At 50.5% G+C, this 13,021-nt stretch overlaps 1 protein-coding gene across 2 annotated transcripts in view; it reads right to left on the reverse strand.

Annotated features, from left to right (window-relative positions):
• LOC149360070 (clotting factor G beta subunit-like) overlaps window positions 1–13,021 on the reverse strand; it is a 52,596-nt gene that overhangs the window by 12,780 nt on the left and 26,795 nt on the right. For both annotated transcript variants that reach the window (XM_089572160.1, XM_089572161.1), the window contains exon 11: window positions 2,752–2,996. In XM_089572160.1, coding sequence (XP_089428286.1) covers window positions 2,752–2,996 — 245 coding nt within the window. The remainder of the gene's footprint in view (window positions 1–2,751; window positions 2,997–13,021) is intronic.

Below are 13,021 nucleotides of genomic sequence, written 5' to 3' on the forward strand. Positions count from 1 at the left end.
GCGGTGGTTTGAAGCCTCTCGGGGATAAGTTTTTTTTCTGCTGGTTAGCGTTTTTATGACGATGATACGACGCTCACGTTGTCTTCCCTCCTGCCGCTAGGGGGATAATTGGCGCTGACGTCTGTATTGAATGGATAATGGTGTATATGAAGGTTTCCTACCCTTGACGCAATTTCCCATTCCTTCTACCCCTACCTTAAGCCGCGTGAAGGTTAACGCGTCGTGCCCACTCTATCTCTCATCATCTTTTCCTCCTTTTTTTTTCTTAGGCCTGGTCATCACACTGGCATAAGGCCGCGCGAAAGTTTTCGCTTCATGCCTAGCCGCACTGACACCATCTGCTTCTGTCTTAGCCACCTGCTTCTCCTTAGTTCTGTCATATCTCAGCCAACTGCTTCTCATTAGTTCTACCTTATCTTAGGCCGCGCGATGATTCTGGCATCGCGCGAGCTGTGTCGTCGAATTGCAATTAAGCTCGGCTCAAAGGGGGACGCCGTCAAACGGCTCTCGCCGTAAAATAACTTTTACAATAAGAAGAACGCTGTCTTAATAGCATTTCATCTCCGACTTCAAAACTAATATTGATGTATCCCAACCAAAGATTTGATGCTTACAAAGTGGAAGGACTCTGTAAAAACTGTCAGAAGGCAGCTTCAGACGAATTTGTACATCTCAACCGTAGTGGTAAAACGAATGCATCTCACCTTGCACCCATCCCAATGCACAACTTGCAAAAGCTCCCACAGCGGACCTGTATCACTGCCTGTAGGCTTGTCCGCAACCATGCGCAGTGATCCCCGTCCCTTCCGTACCTCGCTCTTTCTGGGAGGGCGATCTTCTAGCCGCTAACCCATCCGACCAGCTGAGGCCGATCGACAGGACCAACCGTGGAGGGCAGTTGGCTCCTGGGCTGGTAACAGTCCTCGCGGCGTACTACAAAAGCTTCAACCATTGTCCTTTTATTAAAGTTTTTCCTCACCCTCCTCCTGAGGGCAAGCGAAGCAGAGTTGCATGAACTCGATGCGTGATCCTAATGGAAGTGCGAACTCCCTCTTAACATTGAAAATGGGCGACGGCAGGCCGTCTACAGCGCACGGCGACGTATTATCTGCCATATTTTTTTCCCGCGTCAGGATCAAAGTAAAAAAAGACTATTTGGACCATTTGGCCAAAACAAAATAAGTTCCAAATGGGTTTCGACCAGTTGCAAGTGGTATTTTTGATTCGGCAGGAACAATGACCGGGCGTTGAGTAGGCCGTAAATAAGGTATACTATTATGTGTCCGTAAGGGCTGTAGTATGTGCAACTCATTTCTGTGTCTTCTCTCCTTATGTAAGAAATTGTACAAATACAATACCTTGCCTTTTAGTCCCTCTTCAATACTTCTGTTACCTCTGTAATGTTAAATGTAGCGTCAATTTCTTAATCTTTCTTGCTTTCGACACTCCAAAAATCGGTTTTGTACATATCTAAATAACCTTTTCCTAAATACCCGTTAAATTCATCCCCGCATTAAACTACAGTTTTTATTTTCCCTATGTAATAAACGCGTCACACTGTTCTAACGAGCAGTATGCTCCTGCAGACAGTGAATGTTAGCAGGAGCCCTTTCTTGAACGCCGAACAAACTTTGCAATACTATAATGAGCATTCCGTCGCATCTAAAGACTATGATGCCTTCCCTTGTCATGAACAGCCCATGAAATATTCCGCGAGGCATAAGAGAATAGATAGAAACCATGCGTGGTCGTAAAGCGTTTCTGTGTTCAATCTGCCATATTAAGGATTGGAACAACTTGCGGTAGGGCCTCCTGCTCAATGGTATGAGTTGCGCTATCATGCTCCAGTTGTGCTCTTTTTGGACAATATTATTGACCCCTGTACAGATGTGCTTACGTGTTTCAGATAAAAACCGTCTACTATGCTCTAGCGCAGAAACCGTGCTTAAAAATCGTGATGTTTTGTTTAGAAGGAGACGCGTTCCAGACGAAGTATTTATTCTTCCAGCTTACTTTCTTGCGCGTTATTACGGCTTCAAAATTTTTCCTCATATTTAATCCCGCGTAATAAAAGCGATCCCCAGAGTTTCAGTTTTTTTAGTAAATACGGTAGTAAGCGCCCGGTTACTCCATGCCTCATCACAAGAAGGCGAGGCAGTGGGTCATAAAATTATTAATTGGAAAGCATTACTTGGCTATGTAGACGATTTCATGTCCGCGAAACATGTTGGCAGCGATTTGTCCGTTCCTGTGATAGTTAAGCGAAAAAGAACGATTGTGTGAGATAGAGGATAATCCACGTCAAAATTTGGCCGATTTGGAGTAATTAGTTAATTAATTAGAGCCAAAAATATCAGCGGTCAAAATATTATCGGATGTCTATATAGTGCGAGGACGTGAAAACAGTACTAGACGTCAAAATGGCGAGGGACATGTCACCACGTGACAGTGTATTATAAATTGTCTTTGAACACCAAATTTGATACATCAGGAATTATTAGTAAATTAATTAGAGCAGGCCAAAAGGTCATTTAGACGTCGAAATAGGCCTGGACGTGCATGTAGTGCAAGGACCTGAAAATGCTGTCAAAATTGGAAGAAGTAAACAAAGAGGCAAACAGACAGTCTAAAGTGAAGTAGAGAGAGGCGACGAGTGCAAAGCAGGAATCAGTGCTTTCGCATTCTCCCAATGCCGGTCGCCGCAGTTATCTCTCCTGTCTAGCCTAAGGAGCGTCGAAGGAGTACACTCACCGTACGACTCGCGTCCCCAGCCGGCGATGCTTCCGTACCTGCCCACCAAGTCTTCGGCGTCGAGGGGCAGGCAGATGGGTCGCTGGAACTCGTTGTACCTGATGGCCGAAGTGAGCTCCAGTACGGCGATGTCGTTGACCAGGTTGCGCTTCCTGTACTCCGGGTGCATGTTGCAGTGCTGGACGTCCTGGTGCAGACCGTCAGTGAGGCGGTGCACGCCCGTCTTGACGGTCAACGACTTTTGGCTGGTGGAGAGAGCAGCACCAAAATGAAGCCGGCAGAATTAATAGGGGCAGCGCAAAGAGAACGCGCACTAAAGATGCCTAGTCGCAACTGGTTGATTATTGTGGAAAATTTTTTTGAGAAACCAAAAAAGTGGCTATTGTCTGACATGCGCGTTCGACACGGCTGAAAAGCTGTAAAATCATTCAGTAGCCCCGGATGTATCTGAGGCACCGGGCTCGTGCTATACTCATGTTGCATCGGAATTACGATGTCGAACTTTTGTTTTTGTTCGTACGTCTAAGTATTTTGACGAACTACATCCTCTGTCAAATGTGTATGGAACGCAACTCTGCTAAAGAATTTTTTTTTTTGGCATCTAGGTCACATCGCATAAGGTTTAATGGTGCAATTCATGCACTCAAGCTTGCGCGGCATATACGAGGGGGTACGCAAAAGAAACCGGACTTATTTTGTTTCAGCTCATTTGTTCACATTTTAAGCGCAGACCTTCAATCTCCTTCAAAGTATTCCCCACTTGCAATGATACGCTTGTCGAATCTTTCATTCCATTTTCCAAAACATTGTTTAAATTGATCATTTGTGATGCTTGACAATGCCTCCGTCGTTTTTTTCTTCACCTCAGCAACATCAGCGAAACGCTTTCCATTCACCTATTTTTTTCATTCTAGGAAACAATGAACGTAGCACGGGGCAAGGTCGGGAGAGTATGAGGGTTGAGGAATAGGGGTCATGCCATTTTTGATCCAAAATTGTCGTATAGACAGGGCTGTACGAGCAGGGGCATTGCCATGATGGAAAAACCAGTCACCCGACAGCCACAAATCTGGCCGCTTCCACCGCATACTGTTGCCCAATCTTTTCAAAACGTCCAAGTAGAAAGCCTGGCTAACTGTCTGGCCCTGCGGAACAAATTCTCAATGGACGACTCCTCTCACGTCGAAAAAACAAATCAGCATTGTTTTGAGGTTTGGTTTCACCTGACGAGCTTTCTTGAGGCGAGGTGAATTTGAAGTTTTCTATTGGCATGATTGTTGCTTTGATTCAGGATTCGATTCAGGAACACTTGAGTTGTCCCCATAGCATCGTCCTTGTACGTCTTTCTTAATATTTCAAGAGTTTCCATTCAACTTTTTCCGAGCAAAAATCAGAATTTCACCGGCGCACGCTGTTCACGAAAATCAGCCATTGCAAAAACGACATTCACACAAAACAGTCGTCACTCTAAAACTCTGCCTAAACTAGTCTGACCTCCTTCAACGACGGCACTCGGCTTACTGACTCTGGAATGTTCGTTCTATGCGCTCCTAGTGGCAAAACCCGGTACCACAGAAGCTTTGCCGACCAAAAAATTTAGTCCGGTTTCTTTTGGGTACCCCCTCGTATCTATTCCAACAGCGTTGAAAGACAGCGACGAAATTAAAATTTTTCCGACCTATGCGCGTTGCATAAAGTTTCGACTTCTAGCGCAGGTAGCCTCTGCACTCGGCAACGCAGCTTTCTCACAGTGATAACCAAGAATCTGATTCGGCCATTTCTTTTTGGCTTATCTAGCAATTCTCGATACACATATTTTAAGTCATGGTTCGATTCAGTGCAAACCTATGTTAGTTTAATGTGGAGGCAAACCTAAGACAACGCTGTATTTACTTTTCTGGAGCTCCTAATGTGAGGTAAGCCCTTCTAGTCGACGCAGCTTTGAAGCAGAACATAATGTGGGAGCAAACTTAATCGCTATATTGTAACGTACTTGCTGACGAAGGGGGGCTTTATTAGCAGGCACGAAAGGGAAGGCCAGGCAAGCTGGGGCAACAACAGCGACAGACTCCACACGGCACGAGCCCTACTTCGTCGTCGTCGCCCTACTTCGTATGCGCCACCTGGCAAGACTAGGTATCATTATTCCCCCCTTATGAAGAAAAAAAAAAGAGCGCTGTCGCTGTCGACGTAAGGGTGAAACAAAAAAATAAACAAAAGAAAACAAGCAAACTGCCGCAACTGAAGCGCGCGAAAACATCAGCACGGTTGCGTCATCGTGTATAGTACGGCTTAAGCCTGTTGAGTCTCGAGGTAGCGTGCCTGGGATGAGGAACGTCTGAATCTTCGCAGTTGGAGATTACAAAAACAAGCAGATTTAATGACAAGAAACTGAGACACTTATTTACAAAACTTTACAAAAAGAAGAACAAGGAATCAAAAGTTAAGAGTTCATAGCGTCGAGCGTCTGGATGAGCCTGATACCCAAGGCTCAGAGCCACTGGATGAACCTATTACCGTAGGTCCAGAGCCTTCGTGCCCACTTTGGTCGCAGGTTATATAGCCCAAGACTCCGCCCCTGCACCAGGGGACCTTCCATCGCGACACAAAAGATCGGCACCAGCACCACCATCGAAGACCTGTTGAGCCCCCTCACTAGGCGGTAACTCATGGGGCACAAAAGATCGCCACCACACGTCACAGACGCAGCTGGCCAAGACACCTGTTTAGAGCCCGCACGTGGGAACTGGCAAGTCCGCATTCCTAAGTCCGCAGTCCGCATTCCTATAGCATCGTGTCGTTTTGACGTCACAGCCGCAGCTGCGCAGGCTTCCTCGGATTCGTTCCGGGTTTTCTTTTCAAGACGAGGGACACCCTTTCTTCTCCTGTTGTCGGTTGCTTCTCGAAGGGGAGGTCGTTTTCGCCGAGCCGAGTGTGGGAAGAGCCTCGTCGGCCACTTCCCAGAAAGTCGCCCTTTTCTGTGAGGTCATCGAGGGGTCAAGTTGAAGTCAAACGACCCGTCAAAATTGCCGCTACGTAGAATCTCTCTCCGTTTCATCTCGGGTCTCAAGATGAGTCGTAACAGCTACCTCCCCCGCCAGACGAGTCTCGGCGAGTAGCAGTCATCGCTGCTGCACGAAGAGACGACTTGCAGAAGCATGCCAGAAGTATGCCAGAAGCCCTCTGCCGCTCGCAACGTGGTCTTCTATTACGCCGGCCAAATTCTTTGAGGCGTCTCTGAAACCCCAACCACATGCGCCAGCAAGCACTCAACTTTCCTCCGAGCAAACCAGTTCCAAAAGAGGGTGCTATAATCCGGTTAGTATAGCCGTTGTGAATAGCCCACACTGAAAACTCCCAGGACCCACGCAAGCTGAGAAAAACCGAACCTGCTACTGTAGACCTTCACTTTCAAAAACCGCACGAAAAAAACTTAGTAGCAATTTTGGTTCTTAAAGAGCATTCCGGACCGCTTAGAAAGAACAGCTAAGCGCGTCCGCATTTTCATGCAATGTACCCTTTTTGCACGTACTCTTTAAAAATCAAACATCTTTAAAAGCAGCAAACTGATCGAAAATCATCAAGTTTACAAAAACCACTACCACTAAAACTGAAACTGTGTTTGCCTTCATCCCTGTCCCGGTTTTTTTTTTTTTTTTTTTTTTTTTTTTTTTTTTTTCAGTAAGTCAATGCACAAAAAAAAAAAGCAAACACTTATTCCCCGAATTGGACATTCTTTAGCCGCGCCCTGCGCGGTCGTGGTCGGATGGCCGGTCCACAAGCAGGTGCTTCAAGAAAACTGCGTGCTTGATTGGTTCCGCCTCCGCTCGACCTACTGAGGAAAGGGTGCCTCCACCATTTCTTTGTCCCTGCCTGCAGCGACCCCCTCCGACTCACGCGCTCTCTGTGGCGCCCTTTTGTGTGGATGTCGCGCCCTATTCGTAGTGCAAAGCCTGCGTCTCGTGTCCAAAGACTATGCCGTCTGTCCCTCTTTCGGCCCGCCAGGGCAGTCACCTGGGCTTTGATCGGGCCCATCCGCCTTCGGGAAAATTTCACTGATTTTCCTTTTCGGTCATTAGCTTTCGTGGTGCCGTCCCTTGTTGATCTGCCGGCCCTTGCATCAGCATGAACACCTGCCCTGGCACTTCTCAATCGCTTGTCGCGTTTGCGATGTTTCTTCAATGGACAATGGTGCTTTCGGCCTGCAAGGGCAGTCACCTTGGCTTTCATCGGGCCCAGCCGCCTTCGGGAAAATGACACTGTTGGTTTTCCCTTTTCTTTCACAGTTCTCGCGGTACTGTCCCGAGTTAATTTGCCGGCCCTCGCACTAGCATCTACACCTGCCCTAGCATTTTTCAAACGCTTGTCGCGTTCGCGATGTTTCTTGTGTAGCGACGCTACTTGCGCTTTATTCACAGTGCCAGGCGGCGGCTCAACTGTTGAATCGTCCACTCCTGTGGTTCCATCTGAGCACCAAAGCTCATTTTCCTGCTGCCTTTCTATCGGAGCAGCATCAAACGCATTCCGGGCAACAGAAACAATCTCGTCTGCACGGCACTTTACGGCGAACGTTGCACTCTTGCCTGGCGCTTCACGGCTGCCGTCGGGCAATTCCCGTTCACTCTTTGTGCCCCTTAGTACCGCCTCAACTTGTTGACTGCTAGTGCTCGCCAGCCGCACCAGCGGTGTCCCTTCTCTGGCTCTGTCATTTCTTTCACGCCGAACCTCACTGCATTCTTTCTGGCGCGGGACCTCTGTCTTATCTGCCAACGCGCTATCTGTCTCAGGGCTAACAGTACGCGCGTCACACCTTTCTTTTTCCTCGCAAAGGTTTCGCTCTTCCTGTTCTTTCTCCACGCGGAGGCTTTTCTGCGGAATAGTCTCACACCTCTCGCCTGCCTCCTTGTTGAGAAGAGGTACCACTTGCTGGGGACAACCGCCCGACCTCTTGCTCAACTCCATTTCTAACTTACTGAGCTCAGCCTTTAGCTTCAGTAGTTTTGCTTCATTCTCACGTTCGCGCTGACGCCACTTTTCCTCTCTTTCTCGCTCTTCCTGCTGTCTGAGCTGCTCTTTTTCCTGCTCTTTCTGCTGTCTGAGCTGCTCTTCCTTTTTTTGTTCGATGAGACTCCACTCTTCAATGAGCTCCTCATCATCTGCCCCCAAATCAGTAATGGCCTGAATTATCATGGGTTTTCGTGCCAAACCCCTTGTCTCAATCCCCAATTCCTCACACAACAGCAACAGGTCCGACTCCTGCAGTCTCTGTAGGTCCATGATAGTTCTGAGTCTGAGCTATTTCCAAAACAACTATGCAAAAATACCAAACCTGTAAGATTTAAGCACAGGTGTCTACCAGTTCTAAATTTTAACCCTCTTTTAGAACCTGGTCCACATCAAAGGAAAAGCCAAGCACTCACCCACACACGTGATCATGTCCAAGACAGCTGCACTCTCGCTGGCCGACCGTTGTTGTCGCTTGTGGCTTCAGATTCTCATCGCTGATCCACAGTTGTTGGGTCTTCGTATCCCACCAGTCTCTTCGGAGGCGTGGGTTCGAATCCCACCAGTCTTTGTTCCACAGATGTCGGGACTTCCAGGCCTCGAATCCCAAGGCTTCGGATCCCAGGCTTCGGATCCCAAGGCCTCGGATCCCACGGCTTCGGATCCCACCGCTGTTCACCAGTTGTCGCGCCGCAAGGTAGCAGATTCCCTCGCTGCCACCAGTTGTTGGGACGCAAGGTAGCAGATCCCGTCGATGCCACCCAGTTGTTACGGCTCGAGGTAGCGTGTCCGGTTGTGGCGTCTCCAAGGGGGCTCGTCCGGGATGAAGGAACAGTCTGAACTTCCGAGTTGGTTAGAGATTACAAAAACAAGCAGATTTAATGACAAGAAACTGAGACACTTATTTACAAAACTTTACAAAAAGAAGAACAAGGAATCAAAAGTTAAGAGTTCATAGCGTCGAGCGTCTGGATGAGCCTGATACCCAAGGCTCAGAGCCACTGGATGAACCTATTACCGTAGGTCCAGAGCCTTCGTGCCCACTTTGGTCGCAGGTTATATAGCCCAAGACTCCGCCCCTGCACCAGGGGACCTTCCATCGCGACACAAAAGATCGGCACCAGCACCACCATCGAAGACCTGTTGAGCCCCCTCACTAGGCGGTAACTCATGGGGCACAAAAGATCGCCACCACACGTCACAGACGCAGCTGGCCAAGACACCTGTTTAGAGCCCGCACGTGGGAACTGGCAAGTCCGCATTCCTAAGTCCGCAGTCCGCATTCCTATAGCATCGTGTCGTTTTGACGTCACAGCCGCAGCTGCGCAGGCTTCCTCGGATTCGTTCCGGGTTTTCTTTTCAAGACGAGGGACACCCTTTCTTCTCCTGTTGTCGGTTGCTTCTCGAAGGGGAGGTCGTTTTCGCCGAGCCGAGTGTGGGAAGAGCCTCGTCGGCCACTTCCCAGAAAGTCGCCCTTTTCTGTGAGGTCATCGAGGGGTCAAGTTGAAGTCAAACGACCCGTCAAAATTGCCGCTACGTAGAATCTCTCTCCGTTTCATCTCGGGTCTCAAGATGAGTCGTAACAAGCCGCACAACGTGCACAATGTCAGAGTCGGGCTGTCGGCGTCGCGGTTGCGCAGCACCGTCCGGAACCACTTCATAGTTAACCTCACTCACACGCCGTACCACTCTGTAAAGGCCAAAATAGCGGGAGAGCAGTTTCTCACACAAGCCTTGGCGACGAACAGGAGTCCACACCCAGACTTGGTCACCGGGTTTGTAGTCAACCTGTCGGTGGCGAAGGTTGTAACGGCGCGCATCCGAGCTCTGCTGTTGCCCGATGTGCACGCGGGCCAGCTGACGGGCTTCTTCAGCACGTTGGGCAAACTGTTGGGCGTCTGGGGCGAGTTGGTCATCCTCTGGGCACGGGAGCATGGCATCAAGCATGCTCTGGACTTCGCGTCCGTACACAAGGCGAAACGGGGAGAAGCGCGTAGTTTCCTGCAGGGCGGTGTTGTAGGCAAAGGTGACATACGGCAGGACCTCATCCCAAGTTTTGTGTTGGACATCTACGTACATGGACAACATGTCCGCAAGGGTCCTGTTTAATCGTTCGGTCAAGCCGTTGCTCTGCGGATGGTAGGCCGTGGTCTTGCGGTGTGTTGTGCAGCTCAGCCGAAAGATGTGGTCGATTAGTTGCGCTGTAAACGCCGTCCCTCTGTCTGTAATCACGTGCTAAGGAGCGCCATGTCGCAGGACGATGTTGTGCATGAAAAACTCTGCGACTTCTGAAGCTGTGCCACGAGGGATCGCCTTGGTCTCGGCGTAGCGAGTCAAATAGTCGGTAGCAACTATGATCCACTTATTGCCGCCCTGCGACAAGGGGAAAGGGCCGAGGAGGTCCATGCCGATCTGGTCGAACGGAGCGCGAGGGGCAGTAACGGGCTTGAGAAAACCCGCCGGCTTAAGTGGGGGCGTTTTTCGGCGCTGGCATTCTCGGCAGCTTTTAACGTATCGTTTGCCATCAGCAGAAAGTTCAGACCAGTAATACATGTTCCGCACTCTGGCGAGCGTACGTGAAAAGCCCAAGTGGCCAGACGTGGGCTCATCGTGGCAGGCGAAAAGAACGTCAGACCGGAGGTCGGCTGGAATGACGAGAAGGTAAGGTCTATCGTTGCCTCTCGAGTTCTTCTTGTACAAGAGACCTTGCCGCAAACAGAAGGAGCCAAGACGTCGAGAGAAGTGGCGAGGTATAGCCGTATCACTACCTTCAAGAGCGTCAATGAGAGGGCGAAAGTCCGAGTCCGCCCTCTGCCAAGTCAGCAGGTCGGAGGCGGTGAGAGTACCAAGGAAGCCGCTGTCGTCATCGGGCGCTGCGTCGGCAGCATCAACTGGTGCACGCGACAGTGTGTCGGCGTCTTCGTGTCTGCGGCCGGACTTGTAGACAATAGTAATGTCAAATTCCTGGAGCCGTAAGCTCCAGCGTGCCAGGCGTCCAGATGGGTCTCGCAAATTTGCCAGCCAGCATAGGCAGTGGTGATCGGTGACCACTTTGAATGGGCGGCCGTAAAGATAAGGGCGAAACTTCATTGTGGCCCACACGACCGCAAGACATTCTTTTTAAGACGTGGAGTAATTGCTCTCGGCGCGGGAGAGAGTACGGCTAGCATAGGCGATAACCCTCTCAAGGCCCTCTTGGTGTTGAACAAGGACCGCGCCAAGACCGATGTTACTGGCGTCGGTGTGGACCTCGGTATCGGCATCTTCGTCGAAGTGCGCAAGAACGGGAGGTGTTTGAAGGCGCTGGCGGAGCGTAGAGAAAGCGGTCTGTTGCTCAGTGGTCCAGACAAAGGAGGTGGTATTCCTGGTGAGGCGCGTCAACGGCTCAGCAATCGTGGAAAAGTCCGCAATAAAGCGCCGATAATACGCACAGAGACCCAGGAAGCGCTGGACAGCTTTCTTGTCGGTCGGAACGGGAAAACGTGCGACGGCGGCAGTCTTTTCGGGGTCCGGCCGCACTCCCTCAGCGCTCACAACGTGACCAAGAAATTTGAGCTCTTCGTAACCGAAATGACACTTCTGGGGCTTCAGGGTAAGGTCTGCCGAGCGGAGGGCTTCGAGGACAGCCCGCAGGCGCTGGAGATGTTGGTCAAATGTTTCCGAAAAAACTACGACGTCGTCCAAGTAAACAAGACAGCTTTGCCACTTGAGGCCTGTGAGGACGGTGTCCATCATCCGTTGGAACGTAGCCGGGGCGGAGCACAAACCGAAAGGAAGCACTTTAAATTCATAGAGGCCATCTGGAGTCACAAAGGCGGTTTTTTCGCGGTCCCGTTCGTCTACTTCAATTTGCCAATAGCCGCTCTTTAAGCCAATGGATGAGAAGTACTTAGCGCGCCGTAATCTATCCAGCGAGTCGTCAATGCGCGGCAACGGGTAGACGTCCTTTTTAGTCACACTGTTCAGTTTGCGATAGTCGACACAAAACCGGAGAGTGCCGTCCTTCTTCTTAACAAGGACTACAGGTGAAGACCACGGGCTTTGGGAAGGTTGAACAACGCCATCGTCAAGCCTTTCCTGAACCTGAGTTTGGATAACCGCCCGTTCTTTAGCAGAAACACGATAAGGCTGCTGTCGTATAGGGCGAGCGTCGTCATAGGTGATGATGCGGTGCTGCGTGATGGGTGTTTGACGAACCTTCGAGGAGGAAGCGAAGCACGACTTGTATTCCTTCAGCAGCTGTTCCAAAGCCAGGCGTTGCTCCCGAGACAGGTGGCAGTTTATGTCGACGTTTTCAAGGGAAGGTTCGTCAGTGCCGGCTGCCGCGGACGCAAAACAAACGGGAATATCGGTAACAGGCTCGGTAGAAGCGATAGCAGTACCTGCAAAAAGGTGCCGGTACTCATTAGAAAAATTAGTGACCAGGACCGCAGACCGGCCACCACGAAGCGTCAGTAGACTGCGAGCGGCGCAGATGCCTTGAGTAAGCAGGAGTGAACGGTTAGCCTCGGCGACTGCTTCTGCGTCATGCAAGTCGTTGCAAGTGACTTCAACCAAAACACTGCTCCGTGGCGGCAACGTGACACTGTCTGCAGAAACACGAAGGGCGGCACTGCGGTGGCAAGTTTCGGCGCGGTGGGTCGCTTTACTGGTTGAAAAGGTGATGATTCGTTGGCGGAGGTCGATGACAGCACCATACTCCCGCAGAAAGTCAATGCCGATAATGAGATCGCGGGAGCAATTGCACAGAACTACACAACTGACGACGAACGTAGATCCCTGAATCTGAACGCGAGCCGTGCAAATACCCTTTGGAGTAACGAGATGACCACCGGCAGTACGGAGATGCACTACAGAACAAGGCGTAAGCACTTTTTTTTAGAAGAGTCGCCAATTTATCACTCATAATTGAATAGTCGGCCCCGGTGTCCACTAATGCACTGACTGTGTGGCCGTCGAGAAGAACAGGTATGTCCAAGGAAACGCAGCTGTCTCGGTCAGATGACGGTGCTATCTGTTCCCGGTCGGAGCGTAGCGGCGGCGGCGGGAGGTCTTCAGCGCAGCGACTCCCAGCGACCTCACCCCCGAAGGTCGCTGGTTTCAGTTTTCCCGGCGAGGGCTCGGCGAGCGACCCTGTACTGCTCGCGAGGAGCTGTGCGGGTTCGGGGAAGAGCGTCTCGGAGAAGATGAGCGCGGCTGATGCGGCGCACGGGCTGAAAGTCGCTGTTCCGCGAGGAAGTCTTCAATGGCTGGAGGCCGGTGGCCA

Source organism: Amblyomma mixtum, chromosome 2 (assembly GCF_055824585.1).
Source record: "Amblyomma mixtum isolate Tamu chromosome 2, ASM5582458v1, whole genome shotgun sequence".
Taxonomy (NCBI): Eukaryota; Metazoa; Arthropoda; class Arachnida; order Ixodida; family Ixodidae; genus Amblyomma; species Amblyomma mixtum.